A 17,051-nucleotide genomic window follows, 5' to 3' on the forward strand; every position below is an offset into this window, starting at 1 on the left:
TGCTCTCCAGAAAACTGGTCCACATTTCCGTCAGTTTTAATGGAAATCAAGTATACATAATCTCCAGGGGCATGGTTCCACCATTTCAGTTGCTGAATTCAGTGCCAGAGCCAGAGATAAATGGATAGAGACAGGAATGTATCATAATTATTGTTACAGTGAGCTCAGAACAATGATATATGATACATGTGTATAAATGTTGCTGAGTTGGTAGCTGTCCTGCTGAGCTGGGGAACAGCTGAGAAAATTAGTCAACGAGCCTCATGTTGTGCTTAAACAGCCCTAGAAAACAAACAAACAGCATGTTCCTGTTATATTTCCTTTAATTAATTTATATAACATGCTGTAAATGTCCTGTCCAGCTCCAATGCATCATAACATTGTATATGAGGCTCTGTGCTCTTTAAGAAGCTTCTTTAGATGCACATACTCACAAATGTTATCACAGTTTAAGTACTGAAGAACCTAATTTTTTTTTCTTTTGTTCCAGCTGGAAACTAACTTTTCAGATTTGCAAGCCAATTTGTGTAAGTGGAAATGCACCAATCTTTCTGAATGGAACCAAATCAGTGCACCTTTAAAGGGCCAATGTGTCATGAAAAGTGTTTTTCTTGAGAGGCACTTTTGATATATGCATACAGATAGTTATAAAATCAGTCATGACTGACTGTCACAAAATAATTTTAAATAACGGATAAATAAAAGAAATAACGGATGTTTTGTTATTTCCAGGCCAGGGCAGAGCTCCAGCAGCTAGCAGCAGTGATACCAGGAATATTATTATTATTATTATTATTATTATTATTATTATTATTATTATTATTATTATTATTATTATTATTGTTGTTGTTGTTGTTGTTGTTAAAAATATTATTAGTAGTATTTGTAATATCCAGTTATATCCATGTGACACAGGGACCTGACTTGAGAGACTTTTATGTTGAAAGTTGGAGGGAGTTTTTTGGGGATTGAGGTTCAGCTGCGTTTGCAAAACAAGTGGAGGAAGATGGCGACGCCCGCGGAGATCGAGAGGGACAGATCTTCTCACAGTCTGGACAAGAGCATTACTCTCCCCCCAGACGAAATATTCCGCAATTTAGAGAACGCCAAGAGGTTCGCCATAGACATAGGTATCAGTAAACACTCAGCTCTGCTTCCTTCACCTCTGGAATACAGAGTTTAGGAAGCTTGAGCGCTGTACTTTGTGTTGATTGGCTGAGTTGACAGTTCACTTGTAGAGACACTGAACAATGTGCTGTACGTAACAGCTCCGCACACGGAATCTTATACAGTTTATTTCACTACTTTACACAGGTCACTTATAAAAGACTCATTGGAAACGCAGACTGGGCTGTTGCTGTTGGCTGACAAATACGACTTGTTCCTTAAAGGAATATCTCCTTATTTTCTAAAATAGGATTAAATTGTTAACTCGGAATTACAAGTACAAGGTATTTTGAGTAGTTTTGCACGAAATGCTTTGTTCCAGCGAATTTCTGAATCAGAATCATTCATAGTGGTGGTGATAAGAGCCATACGTGAAACCGTTTAAAGGTGCACTATGCAGGTTTATTTCATATTCATAACTAGTACATTATTTATTTTTATAACTAGCACGAAGTAGCTATACAATTTTAAATAACACGATTAAAATAACGTTAGTTTAGAAATACAGTCAGCACAAGTGCATCTTTTTGTCTGAGTAAACCTATTTGAAAAATGTCAGTCTGGATTAAAATGTCTGCCTTTGTTGTTGTGATCCAGCTTCTTGGCCTCTAGAGGTGTCGACTAATGCATTGCGTTACAGTGCATTGGTCAGGACGTGAGATTCCCAACCCCTGGCTGCTGTATTTGAGACACATTTAATGCTGCTTATATCTGCCTTTTCTTATAATGTTCTCACATAACTTCTATTTGCATGAAACATTATTTTAGAAGAAATTTGGCTTCAGTGTATTTTCAAATATAATTTAATGGTGAAGTGATATATCGTTGTTTTCCAATGAAAAACTTGTATCTCCCAAAAGGAAAAAAAAAACCTTAACCCTCAATGGAAATTGGTGTAAAAAGATTTTATGTCAAGTAATTTTGGAGCTTTTCTGTTGGCCCATTCATCGAAATATTCAGTGGGAAGTGTGTTAAAAATGTTATAAACTAAAAATCCACAAATATGGAGATGCATATTTTTAATCGGACCTTATGCATTTTGTCATAAAGCAATATAGTCCCTTAACTTATGTTCTCATATTTAACACCATTTGCCAATAGTAACATTGATATTGAAGACTCAGAAATCACATGTAAGTTTACACGGTGGCGCAGCAGGTAGTGTTGCAGTCACACAGCTCCAGGGACCTGGAGGTTGTGGGTTCTATTCCCTCTCCGGGTGACTGTCTGTGAGGAGTTGGCGTGTTCTCCCTGTGTCCACGTGGGTTTCCTCCGGGTGCTCCGGTTTCTTCCCATGCTCCAAAAACACACGTTGGTAGGTGGATTGCCGATTCAAAAGTGTCCGTAGGTGTGTTGTCCTGTGAAGGACTGGCGCCCCCTACAGGGTGTATTCCCGCCTTGCGCCCAATGATTCCAAGTAGGCTCTGGACCCACTGCAACCCTGAACTGGATAAGCGCTTACAGATAATGAATGAATGGATGTCTGGAAGTACTGTGATATGGGGTTTTTCTATATTTCCCACCTTATATGTCATGCAGATATTTTCTGTTTTGTGGCTCTGGTAAGTGAAATTTGCACTGACAGCCTTTTCATCCTGCAGGTGGTTCTTTGACAAAACTTGCCTATTATTCCACTGTTCAGCACAAAGTAGCCAAAGTTAGATCATTTGATCATACAACGAAGGCAAGCATTCAGGTAGGACTTCTATACTTGATTCATTTTGTAAAGAAACTAACTCAAGCTTTTATTAGGATAAAGCCTTTCTGGAGCAGCTTCAACTGAGACTAAGTTCACTTGCCCAGTACCTAGTGGAGGCAGTAGGGGAATTCAAGCAAGTTATGGAACACAATCCTGTACCAATGAAATGAGCTGGAGCAATAATTTACTGCACAGTTGCTGCAAAGTGGGGCAAAGCTCCTACAGTGTCAGAAAATTTGTCACTGTTGTGGTACCTTTAGCTGTCTCTGTGGTGGTACCCTTTGTACTTTTAATTAGGGAACATAGTTGTACGTTATTCTATTGTAATTGTAGATATTAAAATTGTGTTGATTTCACAGACGCCATTTCATCTCCAGAACTTATATTATGTTTTTTTTATTTGACAAAATTCTATAATGAAAACTGAGAATGTAATGTACTTTAGGGAACAACTGAACCTTTTAACACTGCTGTACACTGTGTGACAAATAATGTACCTCTACCATGTATTTATTTTTTTTCTCAGAATGTATTAATATCCTTGATTTTAGGAGAAACATTGGGCAAGGGGTTGTCTGCAAGCTTTCTGGGACGTGAACAGACTTGGCTGTAAATCTGATCTGTGTCAAAGCTGTAACTTATTCCACATTCATAAGTTGTGCCAAAGTTTATATCAGTGTTATTAGTTATAGGTCAGTCCAGGTTCATTGACTGGTTTCCTGCTTTGTGACAAATTAAGGCTTATCATTTGCTCTTAAACTGAATTATTTTTTAAATTTATTTATTTATTTTTTGTATTTTTAGCAAGACTTAGATGGAGAGCCACTCTATGAGATTTCTGTACAGGAGGAGATTACAGCTCGACTTCATTTCATCAAGTTTGAGAACATGTATATTGAAACCTGTCTGGATTTCATTAAAGATCACCTAGTAAACACAGAAACCAAAGTCATCAAAGCCACTGGAGGCGGGGCCTACAAGTTCAAGAATCTGATTGAGAAGAAGCTAAAACTTAAGTGAGTAAAACTGAAACACATGCACCGTATGTATTTTGTTCATGTACCTATCTATGAGTGGAAATGAATTATGTGGAGCTCTGAAGTTGCAGTGCGATCTATGTTTTGGTCCTGTCATTGTGACATTGGTTTGATTCCCAGTGAAGCTTCAGCTTTCCAAGGTCTGTGGTCCTAAGAAAGCATATTTGGATTTGTTTCCCGGCACCATGCCAGCCAGCAGGTGTCTGTCAGCAGATGTGCTTGTCCTCAACAATAATTTCTGTGTAATAATATTTGATCAGCAGCCTGTTTGTTTAGACTGAAGTAGACTGTAACCTGCAGGATTCCATACAATTCTGAACCCTAAGCAAAAGTCCCAATCATCAGATGTGAGGGTGGAATAACTAAACAAAATAAATGTAACCAGAAATGCTTCAGACAGGATTAGGAAGACAAATAATCTGTAATAAAATTAAAATGTTTTTCTTTACAGAGTAGATAAAGAGGATGAGATGACCTGTCTGATAAAAGGCTGTAATTTTGTGCTGAAGAACATCCCCCATGAAGCTTTTGTTTATGCGAAGCATGCAGACTCTGAGTTCCGTTTCCAGAACACACACCCAGACATCTTCCCCTATCTTTTAGTTAACATTGGCTCTGGGGTTTCCATTGTCAAGGTAAACCTCCTTGATTCATTATTTTGTAGAGATTTTATCAGCAAAATAGTAATAGTGCGTTTTGTAAAGGCTATGGAACGCTGTAGGTACAAGTTTTGTCAGTATAATAAATATTTAAAAAGGACCAGGAAGGAAACTATTCCCTCAGCTGATATCTAGAAGTCATTTATGTAAAGGTTATAATGGAATACATGGCTGACCTCCAGTCAAGATTATTGTTGCCATGCAGTTTATGCAGTTACTGTAAACTCAAGGGCATTGTTTACAAGTTGTTTATAATATTTTTATGTAATGCCCATGAAAACATGCCATTATATTTCCCACACATGTTCTAAGCATTTTGTCTCTTATTTATAGGTAGAATCAGAAGACAAATTTGAGCGCATTGGTGGGAGTTCTATCGGCGGTGGTACGTTTTGGGGACTTGGAGCTTTGCTCACAAAAACCAAGGTAATTTCTTCATTTGGTCGCATTTGTTACATCTTATATTCATCCCAGGCCAGTCCTTGAAGATGTGTTTATTACACTGAATGCTAAAAATGTTATTGGTTTATTTGTCTTCTCACCATGACAGAGATTTGATGAACTTCTGCAGCTGGCCTCCAAGGGGCAGCATATCAATGTGGACATGCTGGTGAAGGACATCTATGGGGGTTCATATGGCTCGTTAGGGTTAACAGGCGATCTCATAGCAAGCAGCTTTGGGAAATCTGCCACCACAGACAAAGGTGATGCGGTCCTTGTCCAATGTTTCGGAAGTGGTTTTTCACACCTTTGTTAATTGTTACACTGCGAGAGTTTTACTCGCACAAACACATGCAGGTGAACTTTCACCCAGTTCTGGAGCCTCTGTCATACTCTCTTTGTTACTCTTGCTAAGAAATGGAGAAAAGGGTCTTGTCCCAAGATGAAGAGCTCTTTTAGTTCTGTTTTTTTTAGTTCAGATGTAACAAAGAAATATTACAAAGCAGCACTAAAAAAAGAGTTAAATTAAAAAATGAGTAGCATTCTTTTACTTGAAACATCAAACAAATATTTCAACAATTTTAAATCTTACTTGAACTTATGCTGAAGGCAGCAAAAAGAGAGTTAGCTTTTTCTGGTAAGTTTTTAAAATTACATATATTTCAAGTTGCATTGACTTCAAATACATACAGGAGGTCCTTGGGTTACGTCAGTCCTGAGTTACGATGTTTCGTGGTTACGACACATCTCCCATTTACTGTATAAAGCTTGTTTCGACTTAAGTGGTTTTGCGTCGTAACGTGAATTTCGTGTTTGGTGTGTGCGGCGGAAGAATACACGGTTACGCGGCTCGGGACCGAGGAGTATAGGTGTTAGGATAGGATAAGTGCTTACAGTATGTTATTTACGTACAGTATGTATGTATGTTCCGACTTACACCGAAAATCGGTTTACGACGCGACATAGGAATGGATCAACGTCGTAAGTCGAGGTGCCCCCTGTACATTGTCTTGAATCCAGGCTTTTTTGTTTAGTAATAATTTTATTTTATTTTTTGTTTCTCAACCTTTACTATTCTATATATTTATGTTGTTTCTTTGTTTTACTGTAAAGAAACAAATGTATTTTTAAGGGAAACATTGTGCAAAATTAGATTTTTGTCTATGCTTTATAAATTTTACACCCTGTAAGAACGTTCCCTAGCTTCAAACTCTGATTATGTCTCAATGTTTGATCAGAATTCTCCAAAGAAGACATGGCCAAGAGCCTGCTGCACATGATCAGTAATGATATCGGTCAGCTGGCCTGCCTGTATGCCAGACTGCATAACCTGACCAGAGTGTATTTTGGAGGATTCTTCATCCGTGGGCATCCTGTTACCATGCACACAATCACTTACAGCATCAACTTCTTTACGAAGGTAACATCATGTCACCTTAGAAAGATGGCAAGCGATAAACAGCTTAGAATATTGCATATGATTACACATTTCATATGAAATGCTGTGATGCATTAGGTGCAGGTGTTTTTTGATGTTACGTACTGTCCTACTTAAATAAGTATTTTTGAATGCTAAAATGTGTCTTATTTCGCAGGGGGAGGTGCAGGCTTTGTTTTTAAGGCACGAAGGCTATTTAGGTGCCATTGGGGCCTTTCTGAAAGGGGCAGAAGAAGACAGTAAGTTGTTTTCTAATACAGAGAGATGTATGTTTCAAAGACTTTATAAATAGTAATATATTTACTTGCATTCAGCCTTCTCAGTATAATGAGGAATATAAAGCAATATATACCAAGAGTAATAGAAAATTCTGTCTTATGTTCGCACGCTTTTTTGAAGTGGTTTTTCTAACTTAATTCAAAATTAAGAGTGACTGTCTCTTGATGTGTGGGATGTCCCAGTAGATGCTAAAGATGTGTGTGTTCTTTCTGTTTAGATCCTAACCAGTACAGCTGGGGGGAGAACTACGCTGGCAGCTCAGGTCTGATGAGTGTGTCTCCAGATCTGTACCCCATGCAGAGAGCTCGCAGCGGAACTGTGAGTAAAAACTCATACACTAACATTCTCTATTCCATGTTTCCAGTGGAGAGATTAGAGTTGCCAAATAAGGAGCACGGTTGGGCATTTTAATTAAGTAATATATTAACAGTCCAAGCAAAAATGTATACAATGTACTGAAATTTTTTAAACACGTAACTGTTTAGAACTGAAACTATTCCCTACTCCCGCAATCCAGTACTCAATTCCTGAACACGAATTAATAAATGAATTTGGACAGACTCACGTCATGGTGTATCACCATTGACCTCTCACATAAAGAATATTTAATTCATGGAGACAGAAATTGGCTTCTAGTTTGTATTTTTATTTTTCATAACTAAAAGGGACAAGAAAAAAAATATATATTACATAGTTTCTTGAATATTCATATATGCAAATAATAACGCCCATCCCCAAGAATGAGCTTTACTGAAAATGCTATTGATTTTTATCAATAGCATTCATTTATTCAATTTCTTCCATGTTTTCCCTAACATTCTTATGTTACTTCTTTTCCATTCATCTTCCATCTTATCCTAAACTTTTTCCATCAGTTTCCTGTAAGTACCTCTCCATGAGTGCTTTCGCTTGCAGCTTTCTGCCCTTTTGTTTTTTTTGTCTATTTGATTGAGAAGTGCTGACACTCAGTTTGTGTTCTTTGCCTCTAACATCTGCCCTCAGTGTTGTTTATAGCACAGTATGGTGTTATTGCTGTTCAAACATATGTTAATGTTCTTTGAATTTTATATGTTGGAATTGTTGCATTGATTCTGATTGTACGCTCATGGTCCTGAGAGTTTGCCGCTGTGTGATATATGTACTAATGGGGTATGTTTTGACAGGTTTAGATGGGAACCCTTGCTGTATTGTTATGTAGCTGATTTAGCTCAAGACACCTATGCTTGCAGTTTTGCAACTCCTAAATACTAATGCTAGAGATGTTTGGCTTTAGTGTCCTGACCAGTTGGTGTTTTCATCAATATGCTGCCTTCTAATAATATGTAATTCCTCAAAGTGTGATGTAATGCCAGTTTTAAACAGACGCTTATAGTGATCTCAAAATCTAGTAGAATGGCCAAAGCATGTTTGACATACAAAGTTGTGATCTTTAGATTTGTCTGGTGTAGAAAATGGTGTAGGTGACTTGTAGGGTATACACTTTTATTAATGGTTGGTTTAGGGCTTGACAATGATTAAATGTCAATATATATTGCAATATAAAATGTCTCACAAACAACTATAAAATTTTTAAACACATATTCAATATTTAAAACTGCATTATTTACAGCATCGGTCACTGACTTTACAGGATGCTGCCAGTTCACTGCCCTCAATTTTAAAGTTAGTTTAAACATATTTATACTGACAAAACATGGCGGGGGGGAGTGTCCGGTAGTGTCGCAGTCACACAGCTCCAGGGACCTGGGTTTGATTCCTGCTCTGGGTGACTGTCTGTGAGGAGTGTGGTGTGTTCTCCCTGTTTCTGTGTGGGTTTCCTCCAGGTAACTGTCTGTGAGGAGTGTGGTGTGTTCTCCCTGTGTCTGTGTGGGTTTCCTCCGGGTGACTGTCTGTGAGGGGTGTGGTGTGTTCTCCCTGTGTCTGTGTGGGTTTCCTCCGGGTGACTGTCTGTGAGGAGTGTGGTGTGTTCTCCCTGTGTCTGTGTGGGTTTCCTCCAGGTGACTGTCTGTGAGGAGTGTGGTGTGTTCTCCCCGTGTCTGTGTGGGTTTCCTCCGGGTGACTGTCTGTGAGGAGTGTGGTGTGTTCTCTCTGTGCCTGCGTGGGTTTCCTATGGGTGATGGTCTGTGAGGAGTTTGGTGTGTTTGCGTGGGTTTCCTCCGGGTGACAGTCTGTGAGGAGTGTGGTGTGTTCTCCCTGTGTCTGCGTGGGTTTCCTCTGGGTGACTGTCTGTGAGGAGTGTGGTGTGTTCTCCCTGTGTCTGTATTGGTTTCCTCTGGGTGACGGTCTGTGAGGAGTGTGGTGTTTTCTCTATGTCTGCGTGGGTTTCCTCCGGGTGACTGTCTGTGAGGAGTTTGGTGTGTTCTCCCTGTGTATGCTTGGGTTTCCTCCGGGTGCTCCGGTTTCGTCCCACAGTCCAAAAACACACATTGGTAGGTGGATTGGTCTCAAAAGTGTCTCAAAAATGTCCATTGCTCCCAATGATTCTTAGTAGGCTTCCGGCACACTGCGACCGTGGACTGGATAAGCGGTTACAGACAATGAATGAATGAGAAGCCAAGACGTTTATGTTTGACGGTCATGTCATGTTTCTTGTCTGTTCAGGGCAATTTTACGTTTGCTTTTATGGTCCTATGGATATCAGTATTTGTTTACAAATATATTGTGATTAAAAAATATTGACTACATCTTCCAGCCCTAGGTTAGTTAGATCAGCCTTGCAGAGACCAAAACAGCTGTGTAGCATTTTTGTTCCTATCGCCTCCTGTTTCTTTACAAAACAAACATTGTACGTGTAACAAACAATGTTGCCTGACACATTTGTGTTTTGTGATAAATACAGCAGAAACGGATGTAGCAAATGTGCACAGTACCCTTCACCTAGACATGAAATCTGATCACATAGTCACTGGAGATACATTCAAGAGACATGGAAATATCAGGTGTACATGGCTATATTTCTCGCTGTTCACTCATTTGCAGAACCATTACATAAAAGTAAAACCAGAGCATACATGATGCCATTGTGAACATCATTACCGCTGTGATGGCCTACTTTGACCACATCACAGCTGTGAAATCATTTACCATATCATGTAACCCCTTCTGCACAATAGCGTGAACTAAACTTTGAATCCCAAACATGTCATGGCTGAAAGATTGCACATGGTGTAAATATAATACAAGAGCTTTATAATTATGAGCACAATTTCTTTTTCCCTGCTAAATCATGTTCTTACTCCTGTGTCCAGTTTGATATGTTGGAGATGGACCGTCTGGAGAGGCAGTTGGTGAATCTGCCTCTTCTTCACGACCCCACCTCCTACATCCCAGATACCGTGGACCTGACAGAGGATGCTCTGGCCAGAGAGTACTGGCTCTACTGTTTTGAGGACGCACTGGATGGGGTGAGGCCTTTCTGTTGGTTTGTAGAACAGACAAGTTGGATGTTCTAAACCACTTAATTATACGGTTAATATTATAGCCATTTTGTACTATAATATACTATTATAATATACATAAACACACATGCAATTTTGCACATTTGTTCACATAAACAAACACACACACACATATTGTAGATCCTTTTTCCCTATTCCATCCTATTGCTTACCTGATATAATGATGCTTAAAACCTCAAAATCCAGCTAGATATTCCAAATGAAATGGCCAATGAGTTTAAGGACATTAATAAGAGAATTTTCTGTTGGGACTTCATTGATGTTTGTACAGGTGGTGAAGCGAGCCCTGGCCAGCCAGAAAGACCAGCCTGAGGCAGCAGAGAGGGCAGAGAAGTTCAGACAGAAATACAGACACAAGCTGCAGACGCTCCGCCACCAACCATTGTAAGAACACACTGGACACAGCCTATCACTCCTAGCTAGGGCAGGACGATACTTCCAATATTTATATCATGGTATATTTCTTCATTTTGGTCAACACGATATAATTGTGATATCAATATTAGCATTGATTATTCAAAATCACAGAAAACTGCTATCACCATCAAACTTTAACCTCTAATATTAATACTTTTAAAACAACATTAAAATTGAGTGTGATGAAATTGTCATTAAGTATAGTGCCCTTAAGCGTTAATGCAGAGCATCCGATTTACTGCAGGTGCTTTTCAATAGCGATTGGGTCTTCAATGGAACATTTTGTGTCAGCGATAGGTGACTGGTGTCTGGAATCTTTTATCTCTTTAACGTTTATATTTTTCCTTCTTCTAAAGCGCTTATGGATCCCTGACTGTTCGAAGTCTGCTGGACACAAGAGAGCACTGTCTGAATGAATTTAACTTTCCTGACCCCTATTCCAAGGTTTGAATTGCTCTCATTGTTCTCTTTTGAAATGGTTTTATAATTAAGAGATGCTTGGATCATCTGTGCTTGAACAGAGAAAGCCTCAGGCTCCCAGGAAGCAGCTTCAATACAATAGCTGTCATAAGTTTGAGTGCAGTATTTTGTTCTTTTCTTTTTTTATTGGGAAACTTTTACAGGGAATTAACCTTTCCCCCTAATAATGTCTTCCTTTTGAAAAATGTAGTTGATCAGGAAATATAGAACACCTGTGATACAGCATGAGAATCCACATAAACAGGTCTGTTTGGGTTTGAGGCTGTTTGGCCTGAGCTAATTACTTGGTTATGTGAATAACTCCTGGTATTTCCTGGTATCTATATTAATTTCTCGAATTGGCTTTAGCAAAAACTCCATATGCAAGACATGTGTTTTATGTAACAAACAAGCCAATCTAAGCTTGTGTTTCTGTTTGTGTGTCCACAGATAAAGCAGCGGGAGAATGACATGGCGCTGAAATATTACCAAAAGGTGGTGAATTCTCTGGACGAGCTCAGCTGGGAACACAGGCAGTTTGCTCTGGTTAGAGGCCTCCTTGCCGGCAACGTCTTTGATTGGGGAGCCAAAGCTGTGTCTGAGTGAGTGCTGTGAAATATATGAGCAAGAGAGCTGTTGTATATATGCCACCATAGGTCTGCGATTACTTCTTAATATCTTAATAATATTTTGTGTCCATAATAAATAAAATCAAAAGCCTTGCAATTATTTATTGAACAACATTCCTTTTAATCTGCTGATGTACTTTAATAACTTAATAAAGTTTAATTATTTTTACTGTTTTTGTATAAACATTTTGAAATTTGTGTCACATACCCAATATATTTAAATCAATCTATAAATTTACCCACCACAAGATTTTAGTTTTAACTTTTGGCGGATGCTGGTCTTTCAAGGAGGGGAAGCTCAATTTCGGCCTACATCATAAAATGTGTCAGTTTATATATGCGTAAATTCTACCCTCCGTTCAACAAGGCGTCTTTTCCAGGGACTTGACTAGTGTCCTCTCAATGGCCAGCAGAGCTAGGCTGTTTAAACGGCCTTGGCCCATGTGAAGTGTGTCCGCCTGTGAGTGCTTTGTGACGGTGGAGGGGCTCAGCAGCACCCACTGGACAGAAACTGTGATAGAAGTCAGAAAGAGTGATAGAAGTCAGTCTCCAAACACAAGCAGCTACAAAAAAACCCCACCAGAAATAGAAGCTCGATTTGTCACTAGTCGTGTTTAACAAAGAAAATGCCGCTAAGAGGATTAAGAAAGTCTGGTTCAACTCAGAACAGAATGAAAATGTAATGCTCCCACGGATCTTTACACCAAAGGATCGCTGATTCGCTCATTTCGCTGTTAATCAAAAAGGGATTCTGCCTCAGACAGATCATCCAATCATCATGCAGACGCTGAGCGTCCGATGGGCGGGACAAAGCCCAGCATTTATCCAATGACTCGTCTCGTTTCGCTGCACTTCGGTGCTTCACTATTGAACTCTGTGACTGTTTAAAGCACTGTGAAGCTGCGGGAATCATTGAGAGGAAAGCCGCGTCTTTACCAGTGATAAGAAGCTGATTCTGAACAAAAGTTGAGCACGTTGTAGTGCATGTTTATTCACTGACAAGTACACACAACAGAATATATTTGATCACTTATTTTTTGACATTTTAGGGGAAGCTGAGCTTCCCTTGCAGTCTTAGAGCAATCGCCTCTGGTTTTGATAATTTTAACTGTTACTTGTGAGCATTTGAACATTATTTCCAAACATTGATATAGTATTATCAGTGGGAATATTGTAAAAATTGGTTGCCCAAGTTCTCACACTCTATCTTTCTTGTTCTACAGTGTTCTTGAATCAGACCCCGAGTTTGGGTTTGAACAGGCAAAACAACAGTTACAAGGTATGCCTTTTCATCCAGAGAACCAGGTAGTCACATATAATTATAATAACTGGAAACATTTTACAATATTTGTACGTTAAACTATGGTAGTTAAGATTGTTTAGAATTGTCAGAATTATTAGTTATTGATACTATTGATGACTAATTTTATTTTAGATTTTGTAAGATTAGATTAAGATTAAGAAGTATTAAATATTAATAAAGCATTAATAATAATAATGTTGGTAATAATAATACTAACATTAACATACCATTTAATATAAAGTGTTTTTAATAAACCTGGTTTTCAAACAAACTTCCTTTTTATGGACAGTGAATGTACTAAAATCTGTTGTAGAAACACTAACAGTTTTGTATATCAGCAGGTTGTTTTGGATCTTACTTTTACAGGTTACAGGTACTTTTAGAGGTTTCAAAGTGATACCTTTGTAATAGAAACTGGGCTTGTTTTATCCACAGAAATGTAGAGAGAAATCTCAAACCACTTTTTATTTAATGTTTAAATATAATACAAATTTATTTACAAATAATTCTATTTATGTTCCATGTCAAAAGTCTGTACTTAGGACATTTTTCAGTTGCTTCACTGACTTGACATAAATGAGACAAAAGATAGTTTTTTGTTGAGTTTGCCACCAGTGAGAAACAATAAAGTAGTTTCTAAAATAAATAAAATAGTTTCAAATAGAGAAACAAAAAATAGATACAGTGGAACCTCTACCTACGAACTTGATCCGTTCCTTGACCCGGTTCGTAAGTGGAAAAGTTCGTTTCTCGAGTCAATTTTCCCCACTTAAAATAATGGAAAAGCAATTAATGCATTCCAGCCCCCACCCCGAAAGTCACCCTTTTGCACTGATATATGTTTACAACACTCTCAAATTAGTAAAAAAAAAATACATGTAGCATTACTAAAAATAAAAAAGAAATAAAGTTTTAAGTGGTTACACATCGCTACCTTGAAGACATGACGACAGGCTGGAGGAGTAACAAAGGCACTGGCTGTATGACGGGAGGTGGGGGGTAGGTGGGTGAATGTGGGGAGACGAAGCGTAGATACGGCTTAACTTAGCACGAATTTCGATGTCTGCTATTTACACTAATGCTAAATTGCTAAAGCTACAATTTGCTAATCTTAAAAGCTCACTCAAGTGTGGGCACTGAAAAAAGTTTACTCCATACAAGTGTTGTGACTAGAGTATTAGTTTTGGGGTTTTTGTTCCTTTCCAGTCACACACATCAAAGTCTAAAGTAAATACAACCCCAGTGTTACATGTCAAATGAACTGACTTTGCTAACAATGTTAAAATATTAAAATCTGCAACAGCAATGTGGCAGAGCCTCATCGCACCCAAGGAAATGGGAGTCAATTTTTTTTCTTTTTTATCAAAGTTTTTTCTTTTTTATCATTATTATTCTCCTAGAGCGTCCTTGGCTTGTGGATGCCTACAACCAGTGGATTGAAAGGCTAAAGGTGAGAACTTTGTGTAATTTTACACATGTTTACATTGTAACTAATTATTAATGGATTTAATGTACACTCCATGTTAGTGAGAATAGTTCACAAATATTGTTATACAGTGTTGTTGCTGTATACAGCACTGCATTACAACTTACACACATAAACATTCATAAAGGTATTTTATTCCAACAGGCATCAGCTTTCATAAATACTGCTTTATTTAGTTTCAGCTCTGACGGATGTTAAAGTGTAGATCTATGTCAGTTGTCATTAAAGGCTTATGTAGGTGCCATGCATACTGATTAATGATGACCTACAGTAAAGTGTTACCAATGCCCCCCCCCCCCCAATATGAGGTATAATTTTTGCAATATAATGAAAGAACATAGATTTGTTTCCACCTCAGCTCTTGTGTCTTTAGAGCGTACAAATTGTCCTGGTACTGTGAAATGTGACTTGGATGTGATTGAATGCTTTCTTGTTGATTTTTAATTTTTTATTTTTTTTGCAGGGTCCTCCTCATAAATGTGCGTTGTTTTTCGTAGATAATAGTGGAATGGATATCATACTAGGGGTTTTCCCTTTTGTTAGAGAACTCCTCATCAGAGGCACAGAGGTAGGTATAATGCACAGTTTCTTCAATCATTCATTCATTCATTCATTATCTGTAAGCGCTTATCCAGTTCAGGGTCGTGGTGGGTCCAGAGCCTACCTGGAATCATTTGGTGCAAGGTGGGAATACACCCTGGTGGGGGCGCCAGTCCTTCACAGGGCAACACACACACTCACACCTACGGACACTTTTGAGTCACAAGAACACACCACACTCACAGACAGTCACCCGGAGGAAACCCACTGAGACACAGGGAGAACACACCACACTCCTCACAGACAGTCACCCGGAGGAAACCCACGCAGACACAGGGAGAACACACCACACTCCTCACAGACAGTCACCCGGAGGAAACCCACGCAGACACAGGGAGAACACACCACACTCCTCACAGACAGTCACCCGGAGGAAACCCACAAAGACACAGGGAGAACACACCACAGTCCTCACCGATAGTCACCCGGAGGAAACCCACGCAGAAACAGGGAGAACACACCACACTCTTCACAGACAGTCACCCGGAGCGGGAATTGAACCCACAACCTCCAGGTCCTTGGAGCTGTGTTGCACTGTGTTTCTTGCTTCACAATATTGATAGCCATCTAAAAAGACTGTCTCCTGACTTGTTTAGGCATGGTAGACTTGTACGTTTTGAATATCTATTCAGATTACAGAATACTAGGAATGACATTTGCAAAAGCTATGACACGGTTTATGTTGTAAGGAGTTTGTTCCCCATAGAGAAGGTGTTATCTTCACTTAGAAACCTAACAAACTATGTAATGTCATTCAGTAAATAGAGTAATTGTTGTTGAAAACGTACCAACGTTTTTTCCCTATAGAGCATTCATGTTGGTATGTTTTCAAGCACAGTTACTCTACATTTGCTAAATGTAATTTAAGAATGCTAAGTGTGACGTGTGCGAAAGCTGTGACACAGTTTGGGTGTGAATTGTGTGTACTTGTATACATTACATATCCATGGTTAAAGTATAGTTATGCATGCAGACGTGTCTTTCAGGTTGTTCTTGCTAGCAACTCAGGCCCTGCTCTGAATGATGTGACTAACAGTGAACTGCTGATTGTCACTGAGAGAATAGCTGCTATGGATCCTGTTATACAGTAAGTACAAACAGAATCCTCACAGTTAAGTGATTCAAAGCATTAAATTAATTATTTATTGATTCATTTTTTCTTAATGTTTTATCATATTCATAAATGCAGTGGGTCTGGAGCCATACCCTCCATAACCTGGCGTCACACACTCACACATTCACACACACACACACCTTTACACAGACAGATTTCAACTGTGGGAGGAAACCTGAACATCCAGAAGAAACCCACCACATATTGAGAACTCCTCACAGACAGACCCCAGACCCAAGGGTTTAAACCCACAGCCTCAGGACTCTGGGGCTGTCTGACAGTGACGCTACCTGTTGCACCACAACCACTTACTGAATTCCCTTTGTTTCCTTTGCTGCTTGTTTTCAGGACTGCAGTTAAGGAGGACAGGTTAACATTAGTCCAGAGTGGGTCTAGTTCCCCCTGTTTAGACTTGAGGTGAGTGGGATTCTTGTTGGGATTTTATGTTAAAGCATGGCTGATTCTGTAGTTTTATACTTTAACGTCTCAAGCCTGACAAACTTAACAAGTAATGGTAACATATGAACACAACTTAGCATTGTTGAAATTGTGTGGCTAAATTTTGTATTCTATTTATTTATTTTTCAGTCGACTGGACAAAGTCCTGGCCACAGTGGTACGAGAGAAGGGGACTGACCTGGTGATCATAGAAGGCATGGGCCGTGCAATCCACACCAATTACTATGCCATGCTGAGCTGTGAGAGCCTCAAACTTGCTGTCATCAAAAACTCCTGGCTTGCAGATCGGCTTGGGGGCAAGATCTTTAGCGTGGTGTTCAAGTACGAGGTTCCTCCCAAAGCCCTGGAGGAACATTAAAGCAGGGTTTTTTTGTTTTTTTTTCGTTTATTTTTTATTTTTTTTTTC

At 39.0% G+C, this 17,051-nt stretch overlaps 1 protein-coding gene across 1 annotated transcript; it reads left to right on the forward strand.

The window, feature by feature from the left end:
• Window positions 1-1,006: 1,006 nt before the first annotated feature.
• Window positions 1,007-17,003, forward strand: pank4 (pantothenate kinase 4 (inactive)). The gene is made up of 19 exons (XM_066671184.1): window positions 1,007-1,130; window positions 2,769-2,863; window positions 3,671-3,882; window positions 4,355-4,538; window positions 4,896-4,988; window positions 5,113-5,266; window positions 6,242-6,423; window positions 6,599-6,680; window positions 6,938-7,038; window positions 9,969-10,124; window positions 10,450-10,562; window positions 10,952-11,039; window positions 11,505-11,656; window positions 12,907-12,962; window positions 14,387-14,436; window positions 14,936-15,040; window positions 16,059-16,159; window positions 16,535-16,603; window positions 16,775-17,003. The coding sequence occupies exons 1-19, from the start codon at window positions 1,007-1,009 to the stop codon at window positions 17,001-17,003; spliced, it is 2,346 nt and encodes a 781-aa protein (XP_066527281.1).
• Window positions 17,004-17,051: the final 48 nt, after the last annotated feature.

This window comes from Hoplias malabaricus, chromosome 5, assembly GCF_029633855.1.
Source record: "Hoplias malabaricus isolate fHopMal1 chromosome 5, fHopMal1.hap1, whole genome shotgun sequence".
In the NCBI taxonomy this organism is placed as follows: Eukaryota; Metazoa; Chordata; class Actinopteri; order Characiformes; family Erythrinidae; genus Hoplias; species Hoplias malabaricus.